Source organism: Lynx rufus, unplaced genomic scaffold (assembly GCF_022079265.1).
Source record: "Lynx rufus isolate CCGP_SWC_20201006 ecotype Redwood Valley unplaced genomic scaffold, mLynRuf1.p SCAF_21, whole genome shotgun sequence".
Lineage (NCBI taxonomy): Eukaryota > Metazoa > Chordata > Mammalia > Carnivora > Felidae > Lynx > Lynx rufus.
In genome coordinates, this window is record NW_025814836.1 from 24,732,081 (window position 1) to 24,752,593 (window position 20,513).

The following is a 20,513-nucleotide window of genomic DNA, read 5'->3' on the forward strand; positions in this document are numbered from 1 at the left end:
AAGTGGTAGGCAAGGAGGCCAGAAATGGAGGGAAATGGGGTACAATCTTATAGTACCCTGTCAATCATCTGGCTTTTACTCTGAGTACAAAGAACAAACCCCTGGAGGATTCTGAGCTGTGACATTTTATGTTCTAGAAGGATCACGCTGGCAGACATGTTGAGAGGAGACTCTAGTGGAGGTCAGAGTGGAAATGAGATCAGTTAGAAGGCTCCTGCTCTGATCCACATCAGAGGTGATGACGGCCTGGACCAGGAGGAAGTGGTGAGAAACCATCAGATTCAGGATATACTCTGAAGGAGGACTCAGTGTGATGTCCTAACAGACTGAATACTGGGGGTGATAGGAGTCAAGGGTAATTCCCGGGTTTATAGTCTAAGCAACGGACAGACAACAGTGGCATCAACTGAGATGGGAAAGCCTACAGAGGCGGCCTTGGGGGATGGTGAGAGGGGGATCTGGAGTTTCGTCTGGGACATGTGAAGTGTGAAATCCCTATCTGACGTCCAAGCATAAACGTCCTGCCCAGAACTCAGGCCCTCACTCAGAACCTTTCTCCTTTAATCAGAGGCAAAACTCGAATCTGCTCAGCTTTTCTATAGTAGACCAAAAGCAGGAAGTCCAGAGACAGGCCATAGAGGCCAACAGACCAGAACAAAACGACAGGCTGCACCCAAACAGAGACAGAGGAGAGAGGGAATGTGTGACAAGTAGATGGAAGTGCTTGAAAAGCATCACAGTCCAAAGAGTCTTTCTGAAGAGGAAGACTGAAAACCCAAGACAAACAAAAAACACATCAGAGGCCTGAGGGCTTCGCTAATACAATAACTGATATAATAACAACACTTAATAATCACAGGATTCAAATAAAAATGAGGATGCCGTACTTACATACATTCACTATGCTTAAATTACCCAGTAATACACATCTAAGAAAAATTTATTAAAAAAAAAATTCGATTCCATAATGGTCTACACATTCATACTACATCCAAACATCTGGTCAATATTGAACCACAGCTATCATTAGAGCAGGTGTCAGCACAGGGGTTCAACATTATGTTAAAAATGAGTAGGTTACACATAATTTTTTTTTTAAATCAAGTTTTTCCTTCTCTGGTAGCTGAGCAGATGAATACAGAGTATGGTTCCATAAAGCTTTTCCACAGGTAAATGAATGTAAACCAATATACCTCAATATTCTGTAGGATTAGGAATATACACTGACCAAAATTAATCACTCAGTGGGAAAACAGACAACTTTGGATCCACATATCTCTACTCTGTATGCTAATAAACTTCAGTAAAGATAAACAAAGAACCTTAACATATCAGCAGGGGAAAAAACACATTATACTGGCCTTGGCATAATGTAAATTTGCTTTTTTCTATCAATGTGACACAGTACCTTCTTCCTTTAGCAAAAAGCTCTAAGAGAGAAACAGCATCTCTCTGGAGGAAGCACATCCCTCCAGAACGTATATTCAAATCCCAGAGGAGAAAAAGCTTCTCTAGAATCTAAAACTATAAAAAGAGCTCCTGGGGTGTTCTGGGTGGCTCAGTCAGTTGAGCATCTGACTCTTGATTTCAGTTCAGGTCATGATCTCATGGTTTGTGAGCTCAAGCCCTGCGTCAGGCTCTGTGCTAACAATGTGGAACCTGCTTGGGATTCTCTCTCCCTCTCTCTGACCCTACTGTGAGCTCTCTCTTTAAATAAGCAAACAAACACACATTTAAAAACAAACAAACAAAAAAAAGCTCCTGAAGCATGGCCCAACCTTCTTTCTCTCAGCTCCTAGACTTCTCTTTCATCCCAATTTTTAACAAGTACACTTGAAGCAAACTGGACTATGGTGTGGAAACACACAGGTCTTCTATTGGCAGATATGTTACAGTAAGAAATTACAGCTGAGAGCCCAGTAAAGATCATAAAAACAGCTAAGATTATGTTTTGTACACGTAATGCAAGACTAGATTTTAATATAAGCAATGGTGAATCAAATCAAATCAACAAATATTTCGAGTATTTACACTGCACAAGGCACCTACTTCAAGACCCCCAGGCTCCAATGGCACGCCTAACATAGGAGCTATTTACAAAACAACTTCCAGGACAAGTCGCTCAGATGCAAGCAATGCTATTTCAAACATAAACTGAATTACAAATGGAGTGACAACCCCCTAGGGGAAGAAAATTAGGATTAAGCAATGTGTCCCAGCAATGTGAGCAGTGCCTGGGGCTCTCAAACATCCAGTCAGTGGATATTATGTATAGTGGGGAGGACCCAATCTAGCCCCTGCCCTTCAGGATAATTAATGCAAGATGATTGTACATCCTTCCCGAGGTACAGTGCAATAGACAGACAAACTCACAATGGGATGTGGTTATAACAGAATACACTAAATGTCATGGAGGAGGGCAGGGTGTCAATTCTTAAGAAAGAAGTCACTGCAGAAGTATAATTTTAGCCAAGACATTAAAAATGAGTGAGAAGTAGGGGCACCTGGGTGGCTCAATTGGTTAAGTGTCCGGCTCTTGATTTCAGCTCAGGTCATAATCTCACAGTCAGTGAGTTCGAGCCCCATTCGGCTCTACACTGACAACGCGGAGCCTGCTTAGGATTCTCTCTCTTCCTGTCTCTCGGTCCCTCCCCTGCTCATGCTCTGTCTGTCTCTCTCTCAAAATAAATAAACATGGAAAAAAAAAAAAAAAGGATGAGTGAGAACTAGCCAAGGTGGGAAGGAAAGGAAACATTCTAGACACAGTCCAGTTGGTCAACAAATACTAACTGAACAGGTACTATGTTCTACTGTCTTTAGTGTTACAAATACAGTGGTAACCCAACAAAGTCCCTGCCTTCAAAGAGTTTACAATCAGGGTGCCTGGCTGGTTCAGTTGGTAAAGCACGTGATTCTTGATCTCGGCGTTTTAAATTCAAGCTCCATGCTGGGTGTAGAGATTACTGAGAAATAAAATCTTAAAAGAAAAAAAAAGCTTACAATCTAGCTGGGGAAGGTAGATAACCATCATAAACATACACAGACAAATACACAGACACAAACAAAAATACCTACTTAAGAATTTCAGATAGTGAAACCTACTGTGAGTAAAATAAATCAGAGTAACAGAAAAGGATTGTTTAGGGGAACATGGTATCTACTTTGACTAAGGTCTGGGACAGCCTCTCTCAGGTCTCATCTAACTTGGTATCAGAATGATTAAAAGGAGGAAGCCACATACAGATTCAAGGCAAAAGGATTCCAATTCGTGGGAACAGTAAACACAAAGGCTTAAAATAGAAATAACCCTGGCTAGTGTTTATGAAACACAGTGAATAATGGGGAGAGTGAGAGAAGACAAGGTCAGGTACAGACAGAGACAGGCAGTGAGTACTGGCTGTTTACAAAACATCTGTTTTCTCTTCTTCTTGAGATGTGACTTGTAGCTCCTAGCTTCCTCTGAATTTAAGTGGGATAATGTTACTGAATCCTAGACAATGAAGTAAGAGCCAAAATGAGGGTGCCATACTGAGGCCAAAGCTTTTAAAATGTGGGTGTTTTCCCTGCCCATACTTTTTCCTGTCTACTGGCAAGACAGATAATAACATAATAATACACAACAGATAACTAATATATATTTTATGTTCATCATGACGAAGAGAATATTTAAAGCCATAGGCCTAGATTAGCTGTCTCCTCTCCTGCAATAACAACATTCAGACTCCCCAGCCTCATCAGATGGGACGTGGTTATAACAGGATACACCAAATGTATTTAACGTACAACCTGGTTTACCCTGCCTCGATCTCACACACACTTCCTCATGGGGCTCCACCTGCTTCGAAGGTCGCCCTCTCTTCACTCCCCAAATACTACCCATTCTTTAGGGCCCGTGGCAGATCTCCTGTCAAGACTTGCATAACACTACTCAATTTGAGGTAATCCCTCCGTATTTTGGATTTGAAGAGTAATTACTTTCTATATGTGCAGCTTAGAAAAGGTAAAAATCAGGGGCGCCTGGGTGGCGCAGTCGGTTAAGCGTCCGACTTCAGCCAGGTCACGATCTCGCGGTCCGTGAGTTCGAGCCCCGCGTCGGGCTCTGGGCTGATGGCTCAGAGCCTGGAGCCTGTTTCCAATTCTGTGTCTCCCTCTCTCTCTGCCCCTCCCCCGTTCATGCTCTGTCTCTCTCTGTCCCAAAAATAAATAAACGTTGAAAAAAAAAAAATTACAAAAAAAAAAAAAAAAAAGGTAAAAATCACATTTTACTGTATGTTATCCAGATTTTTCTATTAAATCTTAATTTTACATGCTTGTTCCTTGATTCTCCAATTAGATCATAGTTTCCTTAAGAAAAAAATCACATCTTACTCCTCTTCGTATTTTTTTAAAATAATTTTTAAAAATGCTTGTTGGTTGGGGCTCTTGGGTGGCTTAGTCGGTTAAGTGTCCAATTTCAGCTCAGGTCATGATCTTACAGTTGGTGAGTTCAAGCCCCGCGATGGGCTCTGTGCTGACAGCTCAGAGCCTGGAGCCTGTTTCGGATTCTGTTGTCTCCCTCTCTCTCTGCCCTCCCCCACCTGTACTCTGTCTCTCTCCCTCTCAAAAATAAATAAACATTTAAAACAACGTTCGTTTACTGATTGATTGACTGACTGATTGGGCGGGGAGCTGGGGGGGGAGCAGAGAGAGGGAAAGAGAGGATCCCAAGCAGGCTCCACCGACAGTGTGGAGCCCAATGTGGGGCTTGAACCACAAACCGTGACAGCATGACCTGAGCTGAAATCAAGAGTCAGATGCTCAACTGACTGAGCCACCCAGGCGCCCCTCTTCTTTGTTTTTCTGAAATGATCCTACTATAATGCTGTGCACATGGTGCATTCGGTGAATATTTATTTATTTATTTTTGAATGTTTATTTTTGTTGAGGGGGGAAGGGTCAGAGAGAGAGGGGGACAGAGGATCAGAAGTGGGCTCTGCACCAACAACACACAGTCCCATTCAACCACTGAGCCAGCCACACAGGCACCCCAGTGAATATTTATTTGATTTGACATTTTGTAAAAGGTGATAACGTAGAATTTATCGCCAAAATAAAGAAAGCAAAAATTTTCAAATGTAGACTTATTTAATTTGGAAAAACCACTATTTTAAAAACAGCCCGTTCACCAGAAAGGGTGACTGTTAAGGTGTTACTGTATTTAAACCGTATGATCTGGGGGCACCTGGGGGGCTCGGTCGGTTGAACATATGCCTTCAGCTCAGGTCATGATCTCACGGTTTGCAAGTTGGAGCCCCACATCGGGCTGTCTGCTTCAGATCCTCTGTCCCCACCTCTCTCTCCTCTCCCCTGCTAGCTCTCTCTCTCTCAAAAATAAACATTACAAAAGTAAATTAAACAAACGGCACAGTTGGAATCCTGGAGGACTCACCTATATCGATATCAGTAAAGCCCTCTGCACGTATCGCATCCATCGTGCTTTTGTCTATCGTGTCCAGGCAGAGACTAGCCAGTTGAGGTTCATCAAATAATCGGGCCTAAACATACAGAGAGACAGTTATTTTATTCTCATAGTTATCTTACTTTTAGACAGTACTATTCACTTAATGCTGTAGTTACAACTGGTAATTATGTAAAAACACCAGCTTAAAATACCCTTATAATGTGTATATATTCTTAAAAGTTTCCCTTCCACAATCAGAAATGAAAAGCTAAGAGCACAAATGCTCTGCTTAGATAACAAATACACACTGATGACCTGTTATTTTCCTTTCCATCTGCTCATATACACACACTGCCTGGATTCTTATACATTACTTATTTTGATCTTAACAAACGCTCTAGGTTAGGTAAGGCAGACATGATTATCCCATTTTCCAGATGTGGAAACAGGCTTAGAAAGGTGTGCTGACTTGCCTAATATGATCTGGTTAGTCATGCCGCAGAGTCACTATGAAATCCGAGTTATAGGATACTGTCACTAAGTTATATCAATTGTCAAGCATACAGTACAAACAGATCAGATTTATTTTCTTCCGTTTTCTGTCCTGATGTGGGGAGAGAATCAAGTACAGGAATTTCAGAGCACGAAAGCTCTGGGAACCTAAGCAAACAGCAGGCCAACAACTGAAAAGCAAATAATAGACACACGACAATCTTATACGACGGCGAGGATCATCTACAACTACATACGATAATATGAGTGAAACCCACAAACACAATGACAAACAAAAGAAGCCATAGTATAAACTGAGCAAAAAAATATATACTGTATGATTCCAATAAAGCTAATCTCGGCTTTAAGAATTCAGAAGCCAAGCTTATAATACGTGATTAATCAGGATGCGTATTATAATTAAAAAAAAAAAAAAAAACAACCCAAGTTTAAAAGCCAGGCATCGGGGAAGGGGTGGGAGGATCCGAACTCAAATGAGACTTAAAAAACTGTAACACTGAAAACAGATGTGATGATAGGTGTGCCAGCGACCAAGCTTTCATTCTGGCCTAGTATCAGGTCCATTTACATTTAACAGTATGGACAAACACAAGACGCACACAGGTACTCATGCTGGCAATAATGCAATTAATTAACCATTATTTGGCATGGCTGATGACTCTTATTTGTAAAGTAAAATTCATTTTCAAAGGATTCAATAACTCAGGTGCTACTGACCCATTACATTAACAAACATCCCTAAACTAAAGAGTTATCTTGTGTTTTATGGGGGAGAAAAGACAGCAATAAACACACTGGGATGAATTTAAAATAAATACACACATTCAGATGATATGTAACTGTACTTACATGTATAAAATACGCATATATTTTTAAGTCAGTAGAACATTTCTTAAAATTATGCAATACTCAAACATGTCTGAAAATGCTCTTCTTGAGGCCCTTGGGTGGCTCAGTCAGTTAAGCATCTGATTCTTGATTTTGGCACCGGTCATCATCTCGTAGTTCATGGGTTCGAGCCCCGTGTTGGGCTCCGCACTGACAGTGCAGAGCCTGCTTGGGATTCTCTCTCTCTCTCTTTCTCTCTCTCTGTCCCTCCCCCACTCTCTCTCTCTCTTTCCCAAAATAAACAAATAAACTTAAAAAAAATTGTTTTTAATGTTCTTCTTAGATTATATATTGGGCTTATATTAATTTGCTTAGTCAAAATTTTCCAAAAAAATAATATAAAATCTGTATTTAGTAGAATAAAATTAACTCTATTCCTTGTTATTTTCCCTTAAAATGTTTTTAATTTAGAAATAATTTCAAGTTTGCAGAAAAGATGCAAGTAAAAAGAATACCCATATACCCTTCACCCAGATTTACCTATCTAAATGTTATTTATCTAATATTTCACCTCTTTATCATTTGTGCTCTCTATACACACACAGGCGTGCGCGCACACACACATTATATATATATATATATATATATATACACACACACACACACACATATATGTATGCATATATATGTATATAAGTGGGAAAATAATGTATAAGAAAACAGACAATGTATAGTGAGTGTGTGTGTATTTGAGGTGAACTATTCAACAATAAATTACAGCACCACAGCCCTTACCCTTAAATACTTGAATATTTCTTATATAACCATAGTAGTTAACTTTGATAAATAACCATACAATATTTTTATCTTATCTACTGTATTTCAGTTTTGCCAACTGACCCAATTTTTTATAACACTTTTCCTCCTAGAATAGGATCCAGTCTAGGATCACAGTCTAATGAATTTTTAAAATATGAAAACACGTTTTTATCAAATGAAATTCTAGACATTTTAACTGGCAGATATTTTAACTGGCCAACTCAACTATATTTCCAGTGTTCATGCAAAAATTGATCTTTCACTCTAAGAAAAACAATTTTTATAAAAATTATTTTATTCAGAACAGCAATATTTCAGTGACTCTTCAGTTACACAGGCAGTGTCAAGTTTCCTAGGGAATCTATTGTTGCTCCTTAGAGTAAAATACATCCTTCTCAAAATTTAGTTTGGTCTGGCATCATCTCTGAAAAAAATATCACTTCCTAACGAGCGTCTCTTCCCGGTCTCACTCATGCTGGTACAGCACACTGGCCTCCTGTTTCAGCGTGAAGCTGGCAAAGGTCCTCTCAAGTAATTGACATGCTCAGTGCAAATGACTCACTTGGCAGGAAGAAGAACTTCACATGACAATTCGTGGGCTAATTCACATGACCCCAGCAGTGAAAAATGTGCAGTAAAATTGGGTTCTCAGACCAACCACACGCTGAAAAGCTCCTTTTCTTTCTCGTAGTGACAGCTGTTAACCCTTACTACTCAAAGTGTGGTCCAGAAGCACTGGCATCATCTGAAAGCTCATGAGAAATGCAGACTCTTAGGTCTCACCTTGGACCTGCGGAACTAGAAACTGTATTTTAATTGTCAGAGTTTAATTCATTGGTTTCTGAATTTTTCCATAAGCTTTTAAAATAAAAGTAATTAAGTGATCCCCTCCACATACCTTAAAACCCTTGGACGATAAAGAATCTGAGGAATATCAACTTCCATAATAGATTTTCATCACAAACTCAAAAGAGGGGGAAATGCAAGGATATGCTGCTTAACAGTTCTATGACCTTGGTCAAATTGACTCGTATTTCTGCCTCTGTCTCCTTACCTGTTAAGTGGGGACAATAAGAAAACCTAGAACACCTACCCCTCCCAAAGTTACTGTAGAAGATTAAATGAACTAATGCAGACAAAGTCCTGACACACAATCACCACTCAAGACATTCTGCTATCATCCTTACTATCAGTATCACCACACCTTAAGAACGACTGGTTGAAGGTTGGGATCTTAGGTTTAGCACCTGCTGTCTAACGTGAAGTAAGATATTTACCCCTTTACACTTCCATTGCTTCAGCTTTAAAATGGGGACAACAGTAAATAGCACCACAGAGCTGCAGTGCGGGCTAACTGTGATAATACACGCAAAGTGACTAGCTTAGCGTCTGGCGCACCATGTCCAGAATGGAGTTCGGCGATTATGTCCACGAGGTGACATCGGTGTGCTCTTTCTTCCCTAACCTCAAATATTTGTTGACAGATGACTGAACAAACAACAGCAACAAAAGGTGCCATCATACAATTTCCATATGACAGAACAGACGCAGAGCCGGGCAACCCGAGCTGTGGGCCCCGGCCCCAGCCAGCCTGCTGGGAGCCTTTGGGCAGGTAGTCCATTGGCCCAGGTTTGAGTTTTCCAGTTGGAAAATGAAAGAGGTGAACTAGGGGACATCTGTGACCGGTTCCAGTACTAATAGTCAACAGGATTATATATTATCAGCTTACAATTGTTTTCTCCTCATTTTAACTTGCTTACCTCTGTAAAGACCCTATCTCCAAATAAGATCACATTCTGAGGTTCTGGGAACTGGGATTTCAACACATAAATTTTGGAGAAACAATTCAACCCTTAGCACATGGTATAGGCTGGCTTGGAACTTTTTAAACAATTCATACAAGGGTATTATAACTTGGTCTAAAAAGAAAAACAAGTGATTTATTTACATCTGAAGTAAAGCTCAGATTACAGGCGTTTAACAAATGCTAAATAGTATGATATAGACTGGCTAATAGTTCCACAGATGTGTTCAGTTTGTAAAAATTCATCAGACTGAGTGCTTAAGATAATGTGTACTTTTCTGCATGTATACTATGTTTAGTGGAAACTTTTAAATATCAGAGAAAGAACATTTCACATAAACCTGAAATTCTAATTCCTCCAAGCTTTCAGATTAAGTACAAAGACAGTAAACCTTGGAACTTATCTGGACTTAAAAAGTCCAGATCCAACAAAAATCTTTATTCCAGATCCAACAAAAATTGAGACAAAAGACGTCCAGAAAACCCTATGCTATCACATGCTCAATCGCAGCAGGAACAAACTGGATCCCAATTCCAATTCCAATCCTAACCATCCGTGTGACTTTGAGTCACAGTAGCCTGCTTACATAAAGCCTCAGTTTCTTACATGATACTGTCTTGACTCTAATTTGTTTTTCTAAAATCATATGAATCTGATATACTTCCCTGAATGGTACCATAAAAATAATTACATATACTTTAAGTTAATCTAGAATTCTCCAGGAAATACTTAATACTCACGTAGTTATGAGGATACGGACCTTAGCTACATTTACTTACCTGAGTAAGTAACATAAAGGCATTATCTGCCCTAAGATGTTTGGTGAGAAATTCCACACAGTGTGCTTCCAAGGCTGGGACTGCATATTTCTTAGCAGTATAAAGAGTGGTCATAACCGTCTCTGGGCCAATTTGAACTTCATCTGAATACAGAAATCTGGAAAGCAAATGGGAAATTACAGAGATGGCCATTAGTATTTTAGAGAAGCAATCCACCAGCGTGAAACCTCTGAGGAATATTTTCAAAGATAATGAGCACACTGAAAAACCACCTGAAATTTACACCCAACTTTGCAGGGCTACAGGGCCTTTGCACGTACATCATCTCATTTTATTCTTACTCAGTCCTCAGTAAGGCAGTGTCTCCATTTTACAGACAAAACTGAAGTGAAGATCACAACACAGACTCCTCCCTCTTAAGCCAAATTTTCAGAGGTCTTTTAGCAGCTCAGGACAGGAATCGTTCACTTATCTTTCCGTCATCAAAGGACGTTCATTTAAACAAATCTACGGATAGCTGAGGTTCATACCTCTAGGGGTCAAACATTCATGTATTTGCTGATAATGGTGTCTTGTTATTCTGGGCATCTTTTAACCTTTTATTATTATTTCCAAATTAGCAAAATGCCCACAGACGATCACTGGGGCTTTGGAGGAATAAACAATTTAATAATATCTTAAATGACCCCTGTTATGTGCTTTTGGGTATTTAGGTCCAATGTTCTCTCAAAACACTATCAGTCCAATACTGCCTCCTCCCAGTTTGCTGCTGCTAACTGCCAGATCGCTAGATAGATCAGCTTCATAGAGCTGCGAATAAAGCATACGATTCTCAGTGAAGGCCTGCGCAGTTCTTGTGGAACTATCCGGGAGCTTCTACATATCAACTCTAGGCCCCTGTTGTGGCTCCTCAGAGACCCTGCACGGATTGTCCAGTTCCCAACCACATGCAGGAAAGTCGAGGGGAGAAGTATGCCATTAAGAACAACTGCATTTGAGAGATACTAAAGACGTTACAATGCTTATTACACGTATATTCCTGGGCCCCAAGTCCTAAAACAGGAAAACCTATTAACATCTTTCAGAACCTTCTATGCCCCGGGAGGCCGCAAAGAAGGGAGGCTCTATTTCATGTCCCTACCCTCCGGCTTTCCAGTTCCTCTCCCTTCATTCCCGTGTCCGTAGTCACCACCCAAGGTGAACCGCTAGCTCCTCACCTCCCCGCAGCCTCTCGCCACAACCAAACACCGGCGCTCCCCTCATAGCATCACCGAGCTTACAACTACCCCAGGTGGAGGCTGCTCGTGCTCATCCTCCTCCACAGCTCAACCTTGACAGTGAAGGCTGCTGTGTTTCAGGATTACACCATTTCAAAATACCGTATTCTTTTTTTCTGGGGCGCCTGGGGGGCTCAGTCGGTTAAGTGTCTGACTCTTTGATTTCGGCTCAGGTCGTGATCTCACAGCTCCACGAGTTCGAGCCCCATTGGACTCCGCACTGACAGCACGGAGCCTGCTTGGGATTCTGTTTCTCCCTCTCTCTCCCTGCCCCTCCCCTCCTCTTTCTCACCCCAAAGTAAATAAACTTAAAAAATATACATATTTTTTCCAAAAACCTCCTTTTAGAGACTCAAGTCAACATTCTGTATTACCCTTATACTATTTAGCTTAAAGTTACGTGCCACACTTTGTGAAGAGCACAAGGAATTAAAAACCAAGTAAGGCACAATCACTTACAGTCAGGGGGAAAGGAATGAACAAAAGGAAGAGAGAAAATGAACATTTGTTGAGTGCCTGCCATGGGACAGGTGCCAGTTCATGTAATCCTCCCACAAGGAAGGCAGGTGCTGTTACCTGCATTTAGAAGACGAGGAAACACAAAAGCTGTCTAACATCAACACCCCCTTTCTGCACTGTCTGCCTCCAGTGCTAGACTGTCATGCCCACCAGGCGAGCGCCGTTTTATCTGTGTGGCCTCAGGAAGAGATGGCTTGGGTCTGGGCCTGTGCCACCACCTGCCAGCCATGTGACTTTAAACAAACTACCATCAGTGGTGCTCCCTTCTGAAAAGAGAGGAGAGTGACAGTCTCCCCTTCATAACGTGTGCATGAGGATTAGCAGAAATTATAATACGTGAAGTGTTTTAAATAGTGCCTGACAAACGTTAGCTATTTATTTTTACGTTGCTTCATTATTTTATGTCCGCTATTTTCCTGTTTTAGAAGATCTCCTTGCTGTTGTCTCCCGGCCCTTCTGTTTTTCTTCCCAGCAATCACATGCTCACATTTCTAAGAATTCTTGCTTCCTAGTTGTCCTTTTTCACCTCCACAGCATCATGTCTGTTTTATGGATGCAAAAATGTTAAGTCTCCAAGATGCTATTAGCCAATGTTTTTAAGGTTCCTTTCCATTTCCTGAATGATCTACTTCCTCCAGGATCATCTGTTTCGGGCTTTGTCGTTCATGTTCTCATTTTCCTCACATGTCAAATGCCCAGTGGTTGTCTCCAGTTTGGAATTCTAGTAGCAGGCTTTCTCTTGCGTCTGTAGATGGGCCTGTTTTCCAGCTAAAACCATCCCCCAAATGAACGGGCCAGCTGAGAGCTCTGCGCGTGGGGGCTTGCCGACCGGCACCTTGCATGGGAGTGGGAAAGGAGCTGGGGCAGGGGCCGCCTCACGCCATTATTCTAGGGTCCCTGAGCTGTCCCAGGCAGCTTGCTCCGTTCATTTAAAAAGGAGCCTGTCCCGAGGTCGTCATCGGCAGTTAGTCCGCAAGAAAGAGCTGGCCAAGGATGTAGTCTGTAAGCCAGTTTTAAATTTGACTCCCATGTTATAGCTCACCTTCTCATTTCCCCCCCCGTCCTCACTACCCACCCGGGCCTCGAGGCCTCGAACTGCGCGGGGCGGAGCCAGGGAAGGCAGCGCCCACCCCCGCAGCCCCCAGGCTCTGGACTCTGGGCTCCAGTCATCTGCTTGCTTTCATTACCAGCACACTTTCAACTGCTCTGTCCCTTTTCCACACTGTTGGCTTCCAATCCATTTCCCTTCCTCTCTTTCCATGAAGGGATTTATTCTCTTTTGTATTTTCTTACAGTCACTTGAACTGGGAGAGAGATAGAAGGCTGACTGCAAGCTCGGTTCCCCTCTTGAATTAGAAACCTATGACGTTTTAATTTTAAGGGCAAGGTAGGAAGAATCTTTACGTCTATCTGCTTTAATTTTTTTTTTTTCAGGCAAAAATTACTAGAGTTACAAAATAAAGAACTGAAATGTGGGGCCTTTATTACCATTTGCCTCTGTATGTGAGTAGATTCAAACTTCAGGACACAAGTACATGGCTCTGTAAGCATCTACAAGTGGGGGCTTTGACATCTGCAAAAGCCCCCTAGAGAAATTTCTACTTGAGGGACGATCTAAAAGATGACCAGAGGGCGGGAAGAACACGCCAGGAACGAGAGAGAATTGCGGTTTTAGACTATTCTATTTGAGACACACACACGCCCCGTTCAATTTGCTTTTATTAAGTTACAATTTGGTATTACACCTTCGGCTTACATCAAGGAATATGTTAAAGAAACATCTATATCCAAAAACGCGGATTAAGGACACTGTTCATTTCAGTAAAGCCTTCTTTATGAGGAAACCTCGCCAGGAATTTTTTCACTCGTCTGATTATCAGACAGAGCTGTGCATCCCTAAGCAGGTGGTTTGTTTTCAACCTGACAAATACTATGTATGAATTATAACTGACCAGCTAGGTTTCTTGTTTTGCATTAGCTGCTAAAACAATTAAGGTGAAATCTGTAGTTTCCCAATAGTATGCATTTCTGTGTTAGCTTCATCTTGGCTTTATTTATCTTTGTGTTTTTTGGTAAGACGTTCTAAATTCTTTCTGTGGTATGTAAACAACAAGAAAAGGAACTCTATGCTTCTTGTATTTTCCCCCAACATCTTTCCTACAATACCAGGCACAGTGTAGGCACACGGCTAACCCTTAATAGTTACCTATTACCTGACTAGACAATTCCATACAAGCTTCTATGTAACACAACAAAGGAATCATTTTCATTTCTAATGAGAAAATAGGCTATTTAAAAATCCAGGAACTATCTTGGTTCATATTTTACTTACATGTTTTCTTACATTCTATTTAATTATTAAAATTGCTAGAATATGAAAACAAGCCAAGCCTTACAAAATATAATTACAAATTAATGATATTACCACAATTCTTTTTATTTTAAAATGAACATTTCAGCCCTCATTTACTACCTTTAAGGACAAAGCCCTCCCAAAGACTAAAGGTTTTCCCAAAAGAGAAAACTTCAGTATTTAAGCAAAAATTTTTTAAAGCAATGGGGAAAATATGATTTTAAATTAGAAAAATTGTAAGATTTTTATTATTTGATTATAAATAAGAAAAATTATAAGATCGCGTATACGAAACTTTGTATCACCACTGACTCATTCATTTTACTCAAAAACATTTACTGAGGGACTATAATACCAAGCACTGGGATAGGTCTGAGAAATACAAACCTGGATAAGACAGCCCTGCCCGCAGAAAGCTTACGGTTTGGTAATGAAATGATTAAAGAGTAGCGTCACAATTACAACAGAATTATTTATCAGGCACAGTGTGATAACTAATCTCTAAAGATAGCCCGAATCAATCATGCCTTCTATTATCCATGGCCTTCTATAGATCTGTCCCATAATAAACCTGGGCTGGCCCTGTGTGATTCCCTTTAACCAACAGAATGTGGCAGAAGGGACACCGTCCCCGTCCGCGGCCTCCCCTCGGAGGATGTCTGGCGGCTTCTGCTTCTGTATTCTCAGAAGACTGGAGCTGCTATCCAAGATCCCCGGCTGGAAAGATCAGCTGGAGAAGCCACGCAGGGAGGAGAAAGGCTCAGTCACCCCAGACTCTGCCTCACACCTCCAGGGGACTCCAGCTCCACTGCCATAGGACTATGACTGCAGGGGGACCCAAAGGAGACGTCACAGAACCACACAGCTGACCTCAGTCAACCTGCACAACTGTGAAAGATAATGAAACTAGACTTAAGCCGCTAAATGCTGGAGTGTTTTGCTCTAGAGCAATAGATACTAAACTTGCTATGAGAGACATCAGATGAGGCAGTGCTCAATTCTGCCTTCGGGTGGGATTATGTTTTACAGAAGAGGTAAAGCCTATGTGAAGTCCATTTAAAGTGCAGTGATTCTGAAGACCTTCTAGCAGACAGACTGAGAAGTACAAAGGCCTCAGAAGGTAGGTATTAAAGGGGCGCCTGGGAGGCTCAGTCGGCTGAGTGTCCGACTCTCGATCTCGGCTCCGTCATGCTCTCACGGTTCATGAGATCGAGCCCTGCGCTGAACTCCGAGATGATAGTGTGGAGCCTGCTTGGGATTCTCTTTCTCTCTTTCTCTCCCTCTCTCTGTCTCTCTCTCCTTCCCTCCCTCCCTCCCTCTCTCTCTCTCTCTCTCCCCCTTGTACTTCCCCCTCCCACCCCAAAATAAATGAATAAACATTAAAAAAAGAAAAAAAAGAGGGGCGCCTGGGTGGCTGAGTTGGTTGGGCGTCCAACTTCGGCCTAGGTCATGATCTCACTGCTTGTGGGTTTGAGCCCCGCATCGGGCTCTGTGCTGACGGCTCGGAGCCTGGAGCCTGCTTCAGATTCTGTGTCTCTCTCTCTCTCTCTTCCCTTCCCCCACTCACTCTCTCTCTCTGTGTCAAAAATAAACATAAAAAAAAAAAAAAAAAGAAGGCAGGCATTAAAATAAGAAATGAGAGGCAATTAGAGTCGGGGCACTGAGTAGTGGAAAGAGGAAAGGGAAGATACAGAGACCAAGTCACAAAGGTCTTGTGTGTCCCCTAAGGTGCTGACACTTCATCCTGCAGGCAAAAAGTCAAAGACTCAGGGGAATTACATGAGACTATATGGACATTACAGAGATAACCCTGTTAACAATGTAGAAAGTGAAGACAGCTTAGACTAAAAGCATGGTCTGGTTGAAGCAATGCAGGAAAAAAAAATTAGGAGGAGGAAGTGGAACCCTCAGGAATGGTCCAAAAAGGATGAGAAACAGGTGGGGCAGACTGGAACCAAACCACAGCTTGGAGCCAAGCCCACTGAAGTCACTTCCCAACTGACCCACAGAGTGAGAATATTCATGGGCAGGAATGTTTTTCAAGTCCCCCAACACCCTAGGGTGCGTTATAGCATTACTGTGGCAAAAGCTGACTGATAAAAGAGTGTAATAATAGGAGTGTCTGCTCTGGGAGCCTGGCTGGCTCTGTCGGCAGAGCACATGACTCTCGATCTCGGGGCTGTCAGTTCAAGACCCACTTTGGGTGCAGAGATTACTTAAAAATAAAATCTAAAAAAAATAAAGAGTACCCGCTCAAAGACTGTGGGAATTTAAGTGCACATAAGGTACTCAGCAACAGTAAGTGGCACGGTAAACACTCACTAAATGTCACACTATTCTTATCATTTCCATGTTCACCTGCATGGGTACTAGACATTCATTTGTGAATGTGCGGCTGGAAGTGGGATTCTAAAACCAAGTGGAAGTCTGGCCACATAGCTGGGGGAGTATATTAACGCCAGGAGTTAACAGAAAGGACGAGGGCAGCTGAAGACAGAATCCGGTCACCACTCCGTTTCTGTTCCTTTCTGCCACACAACTCCTTGAGAGAGCTGTTGAGAGCAGCCATCTCCAGTTCCTCACCTTCTATTTTCTCCCCAACCTATTCTGATCCAGCTGCTAAAACCACTCTTGCCAGGGTTATCAACGGCCTCCATTTTGTCAAAACCAATAATCGATTCAATATCCTCATTTCACCCACATCTCAGCAGCATTTAACATGGCTGACCACTCTCTCTTTATCGAAAGGCTTTCTGCAACTTGAGTTTCAAGATATCCCGCTCCTTGCCTTCCAGTCTAACTCCACTGGCAGCGGTCCCTTGGCCTCATTTTACTCTCCCCCCTGCTACGTATCTCTAGGTTGGAGGCTCCCCGGGCTCATCTTCATACCTGTCTTCACAACCCGCATTCCCTCCCTACGTAACCTCATTTGGTTTCATGGTTTAAAGACCAGTCATTCACTCTTAGCTTTCAGATTTATGTTCACCAAGAAGCTCTTCCCCAAACTCCGGGTTCGTATTTCTGGCTATACTCTTGCCCTCCTTGGATGTCTTAGAAATCTTCCTGGTTCTACCTTCAAAATACAGTTGACCCTTGAGCAACACAGGAATCAGGGGCGTGGCCTCCACTCCCCATTCCCCTCCCTCCCTGTAGTCAAAAACCTCCATATAACTTTTGACTACCCTCAAAACTTTACTAATAGCCTGTTGACCTGAAAACTTACTGATAACATATAAACAATTAACACATACTTAGTATATGCATTATATACTATATTCTTACAATTGAGGAAGCTAGAGAAAAGAAAATATTATCAAGGAAACCGTAAGAGAAGAGAAAATACATTTACAGTACTGTACTTTACTTGTTTAAAAAAAAAAAAAATCTGGGGCACCTGGGTGGCTCAGTCTGTTAAGTGTCTGACTTTGGCTCAGGTCATGATCTCACGGTTGGTGGGTTCAAGCCCCGCATAGGGCTCTGTGCTGAACGCTTACTCAGAGCCTGAAGCCTGCTTTGGATTCTGTGTCTCCTTCTCTCTCTGCCCCTCCTCCACTTGTGCTCTGTTTCACTCTCTCAAAAATAAATAAACGTAAAAAAAAAAAAAAATCTGTGTACAAGTGGGCCCACGTAGTTTAAATTCATATTGTTCAAAAGTCAATCATGTATCTGCAGCCTGACCACTTCTCCCACCTATCCCCACCACCCTGGTATAACCCTCCACCATATGTCTTGCCTGGACTACTGCAAAAGCCTCTTAGTTTAACTCTCTGCTGCCCATTTTACTCCCTCTGCAGTCTAATCCCCGAACAACTGCCAGAATGAGTTTTTAAAGACGTAAATCAGATCACATCACTTCCTACTGAAAACTCTCCAAAGGCTTCCCTCCTAGCACATACCCACGTCCTTCCCTGGCTATACAGCCCTGCACGACCTTGCCCAGCCTATCCTCCTGATCTCATCTTCCACCACTTTCCCCCTTATTCACTCCGTTCAAACAGCACCGGTTGACCTTTGCAGTTCCCGCAACAGGAAAAATCTAGGGCCTTGAACACGCTCTGCCTTGCTTAGAATGCTCCTTCCCTCACGGCTTGATCATTTTTCCTCAGCACACTTATCAGTACTTGACATTACATCTTTGTTTCTCCTTACTAGATTATGAAGTACTTGAGGGCAGCGGCTTTTTCTTCTTCACTGCTGCACCCAACATCTAAAACACCAACTGGTGCAGGGAGGCACACAGCATTTCTCAAATGAACAACTGAAGAACATCACTTAAAGGTCAGGCAGATCAAAACAAGTAGTTTCTTATAATGTTAACTGAGTCAATTTGTAAACATAATAAAAATAGGCCAAGCTAACCTGTTGTCCCCACTCAGCAAGTACTATGGGACACCTGTTTGTCACACAATAACAAGCAAGGACGGCATCTATGTTTCACAGGTGGCCAATACCTTCCAGTCCAGATATCATTTCACAATAGAACAAGACTGGAATCGGGGCACCTGGGTGGCTCAGTCGGCTAAGCGTCTGACTTCAGCTCAAGTCATGATCTCATGGTTCGCGGGTTCCAGCCCCATGTCGGGCTCCCGTGCTGACAGCTCGGAGCCTGGAAGCTGCTTCAGATTCTATGTCTCCCTCTCTCTCTGACCCTCCCCAGCTCATGCTCTGTCTCTCTCTCTCTCAAAAATGAATAAACATTGAAAAAAAAAAAAAAAAGAACAAGACTGGAATCTGAAGGACAAATACCATAACCACACTGAAAAGAGGAAAATTTCAAAGACTTTACAGTTAATTCACTTATTTTCTGTTGATAGGAAAGGACTGACTAACGGCTTCAGTAAAAATACGAGCTAAGCATTTTTCCCTCTACATTCTTATTTACCGATCTCTATTTTTTTAAAGGAAAAAACTCCTCGGCAATATTTTTAGAGCAGGGGCTCTCAGATTTAACTGGTATTAGTATGTCGGAGAGTATTAAAAGGGCTCTCAAGGTCCCACCTCCAAACATTACAATATTTTAGAGAGGAAGGAAGGGATCCCGAATTTCACAAGTACTCAAAGAGATTATAATGAGGTAGACCAACAAATCACTCTAAGATACTTATAAACGGGCTACAACAATCCTCTCATCAGTTCAAACCAAAATCCAAAATGACCCAGATCCTAGGTTTTTAGCTAATTTTTCTCTCTCTCTTCATAACTGTAATTTAACTAAATTGCAGAAAACATGAGAAACAAAGGAAAAAAGAAGAAAAAAAAGCATTATCATTTTACCGGTCCAATACAACTTTGGTTAGCATTTTGTTATGCTTCCTTCCATCCATGTCACTAGGTATATGTTTGTTCTATCACTTTTCAGTTTTATTCACCGTGCGCAGTTTTCAGGGCTATTTATTACACACGTTTCTCGTGTTCATATAACCTAGTCTTCATCAGTACCATGCTCAGTGGCATTAATTCCATCTAATGCACCCAACGTTGTTTATCTAACCATTTCCTCCAGCTGACTACTTCCATACTACTATAAATAATCCAGCTGTAAATATTTTTGTACACATTTTTCAGTACTTCAATACTTCAGAGGGGGGGAGGGAATCTGTAGCGCCAAACTGTTTTACCATCTTCGTCACAGAGGGCTTCTCCAATATGTATATATTTTTAATTTATTTTTGAGAGAGGGGGAGACTCAGAATCCGAAGCAGGTTCCAGCCTCTGAGCTCCCAGCATGGAGCCCTACGCGGGGCTCGAACTCACAAATGTGAGAACATGACCTGAGCTGAAGTCAGACGCTTAACAGATTGGGCCACCCAGGCGCCCCTAATATTATCTTTAAAATACTAGGAATTTAGTATTCGCTCCGCGTTTAATTTTCACTTCTTTAATTACTGAGGTTAAACATTCTTTGTCAATTAGTTGTTATCTTTTCTTTACCTAAGTTATCTATCCTGCCCTTTACCATTTGTTTATGGGATCTTGCTATTTCTTTTCTACTCGTTTCAACTTTGTACTCAGTTTCCTACTGATCTTCCCGGTTGAGCTGTGAGCCTTTTGTGGGCTATTTATCCGTTCACTGACCTCTTTTTTTTTTTTTTTTGCCTCAGTACCACTCAAGACTCTGCTCCTTTCCGAAGAACCCACTGTGGTCAGGCAGCTAAAACCATCTCCATATAATAAAATACA

The 20,513-nt window shown here is 41.8% G+C and overlaps 1 protein-coding gene across 1 annotated transcript in view; it reads right to left on the reverse strand.

Moving 5' to 3' along the window:
• Window positions 1–20,513, reverse strand: part of BTBD1 (BTB domain containing 1) — a 41,827-nt gene that overhangs the window by 20,082 nt on the left and 1,232 nt on the right. The window contains exons 2-3 of the mRNA XM_047086846.1: window positions 10,185–10,341; window positions 5,429–5,534 (exon numbers count right to left, since the gene is read on the reverse strand). Of these exons, the coding sequence (XP_046942802.1) occupies window positions 5,429–5,534; window positions 10,185–10,341 (263 nt within the window). The remainder of the gene's footprint in view (window positions 1–5,428; window positions 5,535–10,184; window positions 10,342–20,513) is intronic.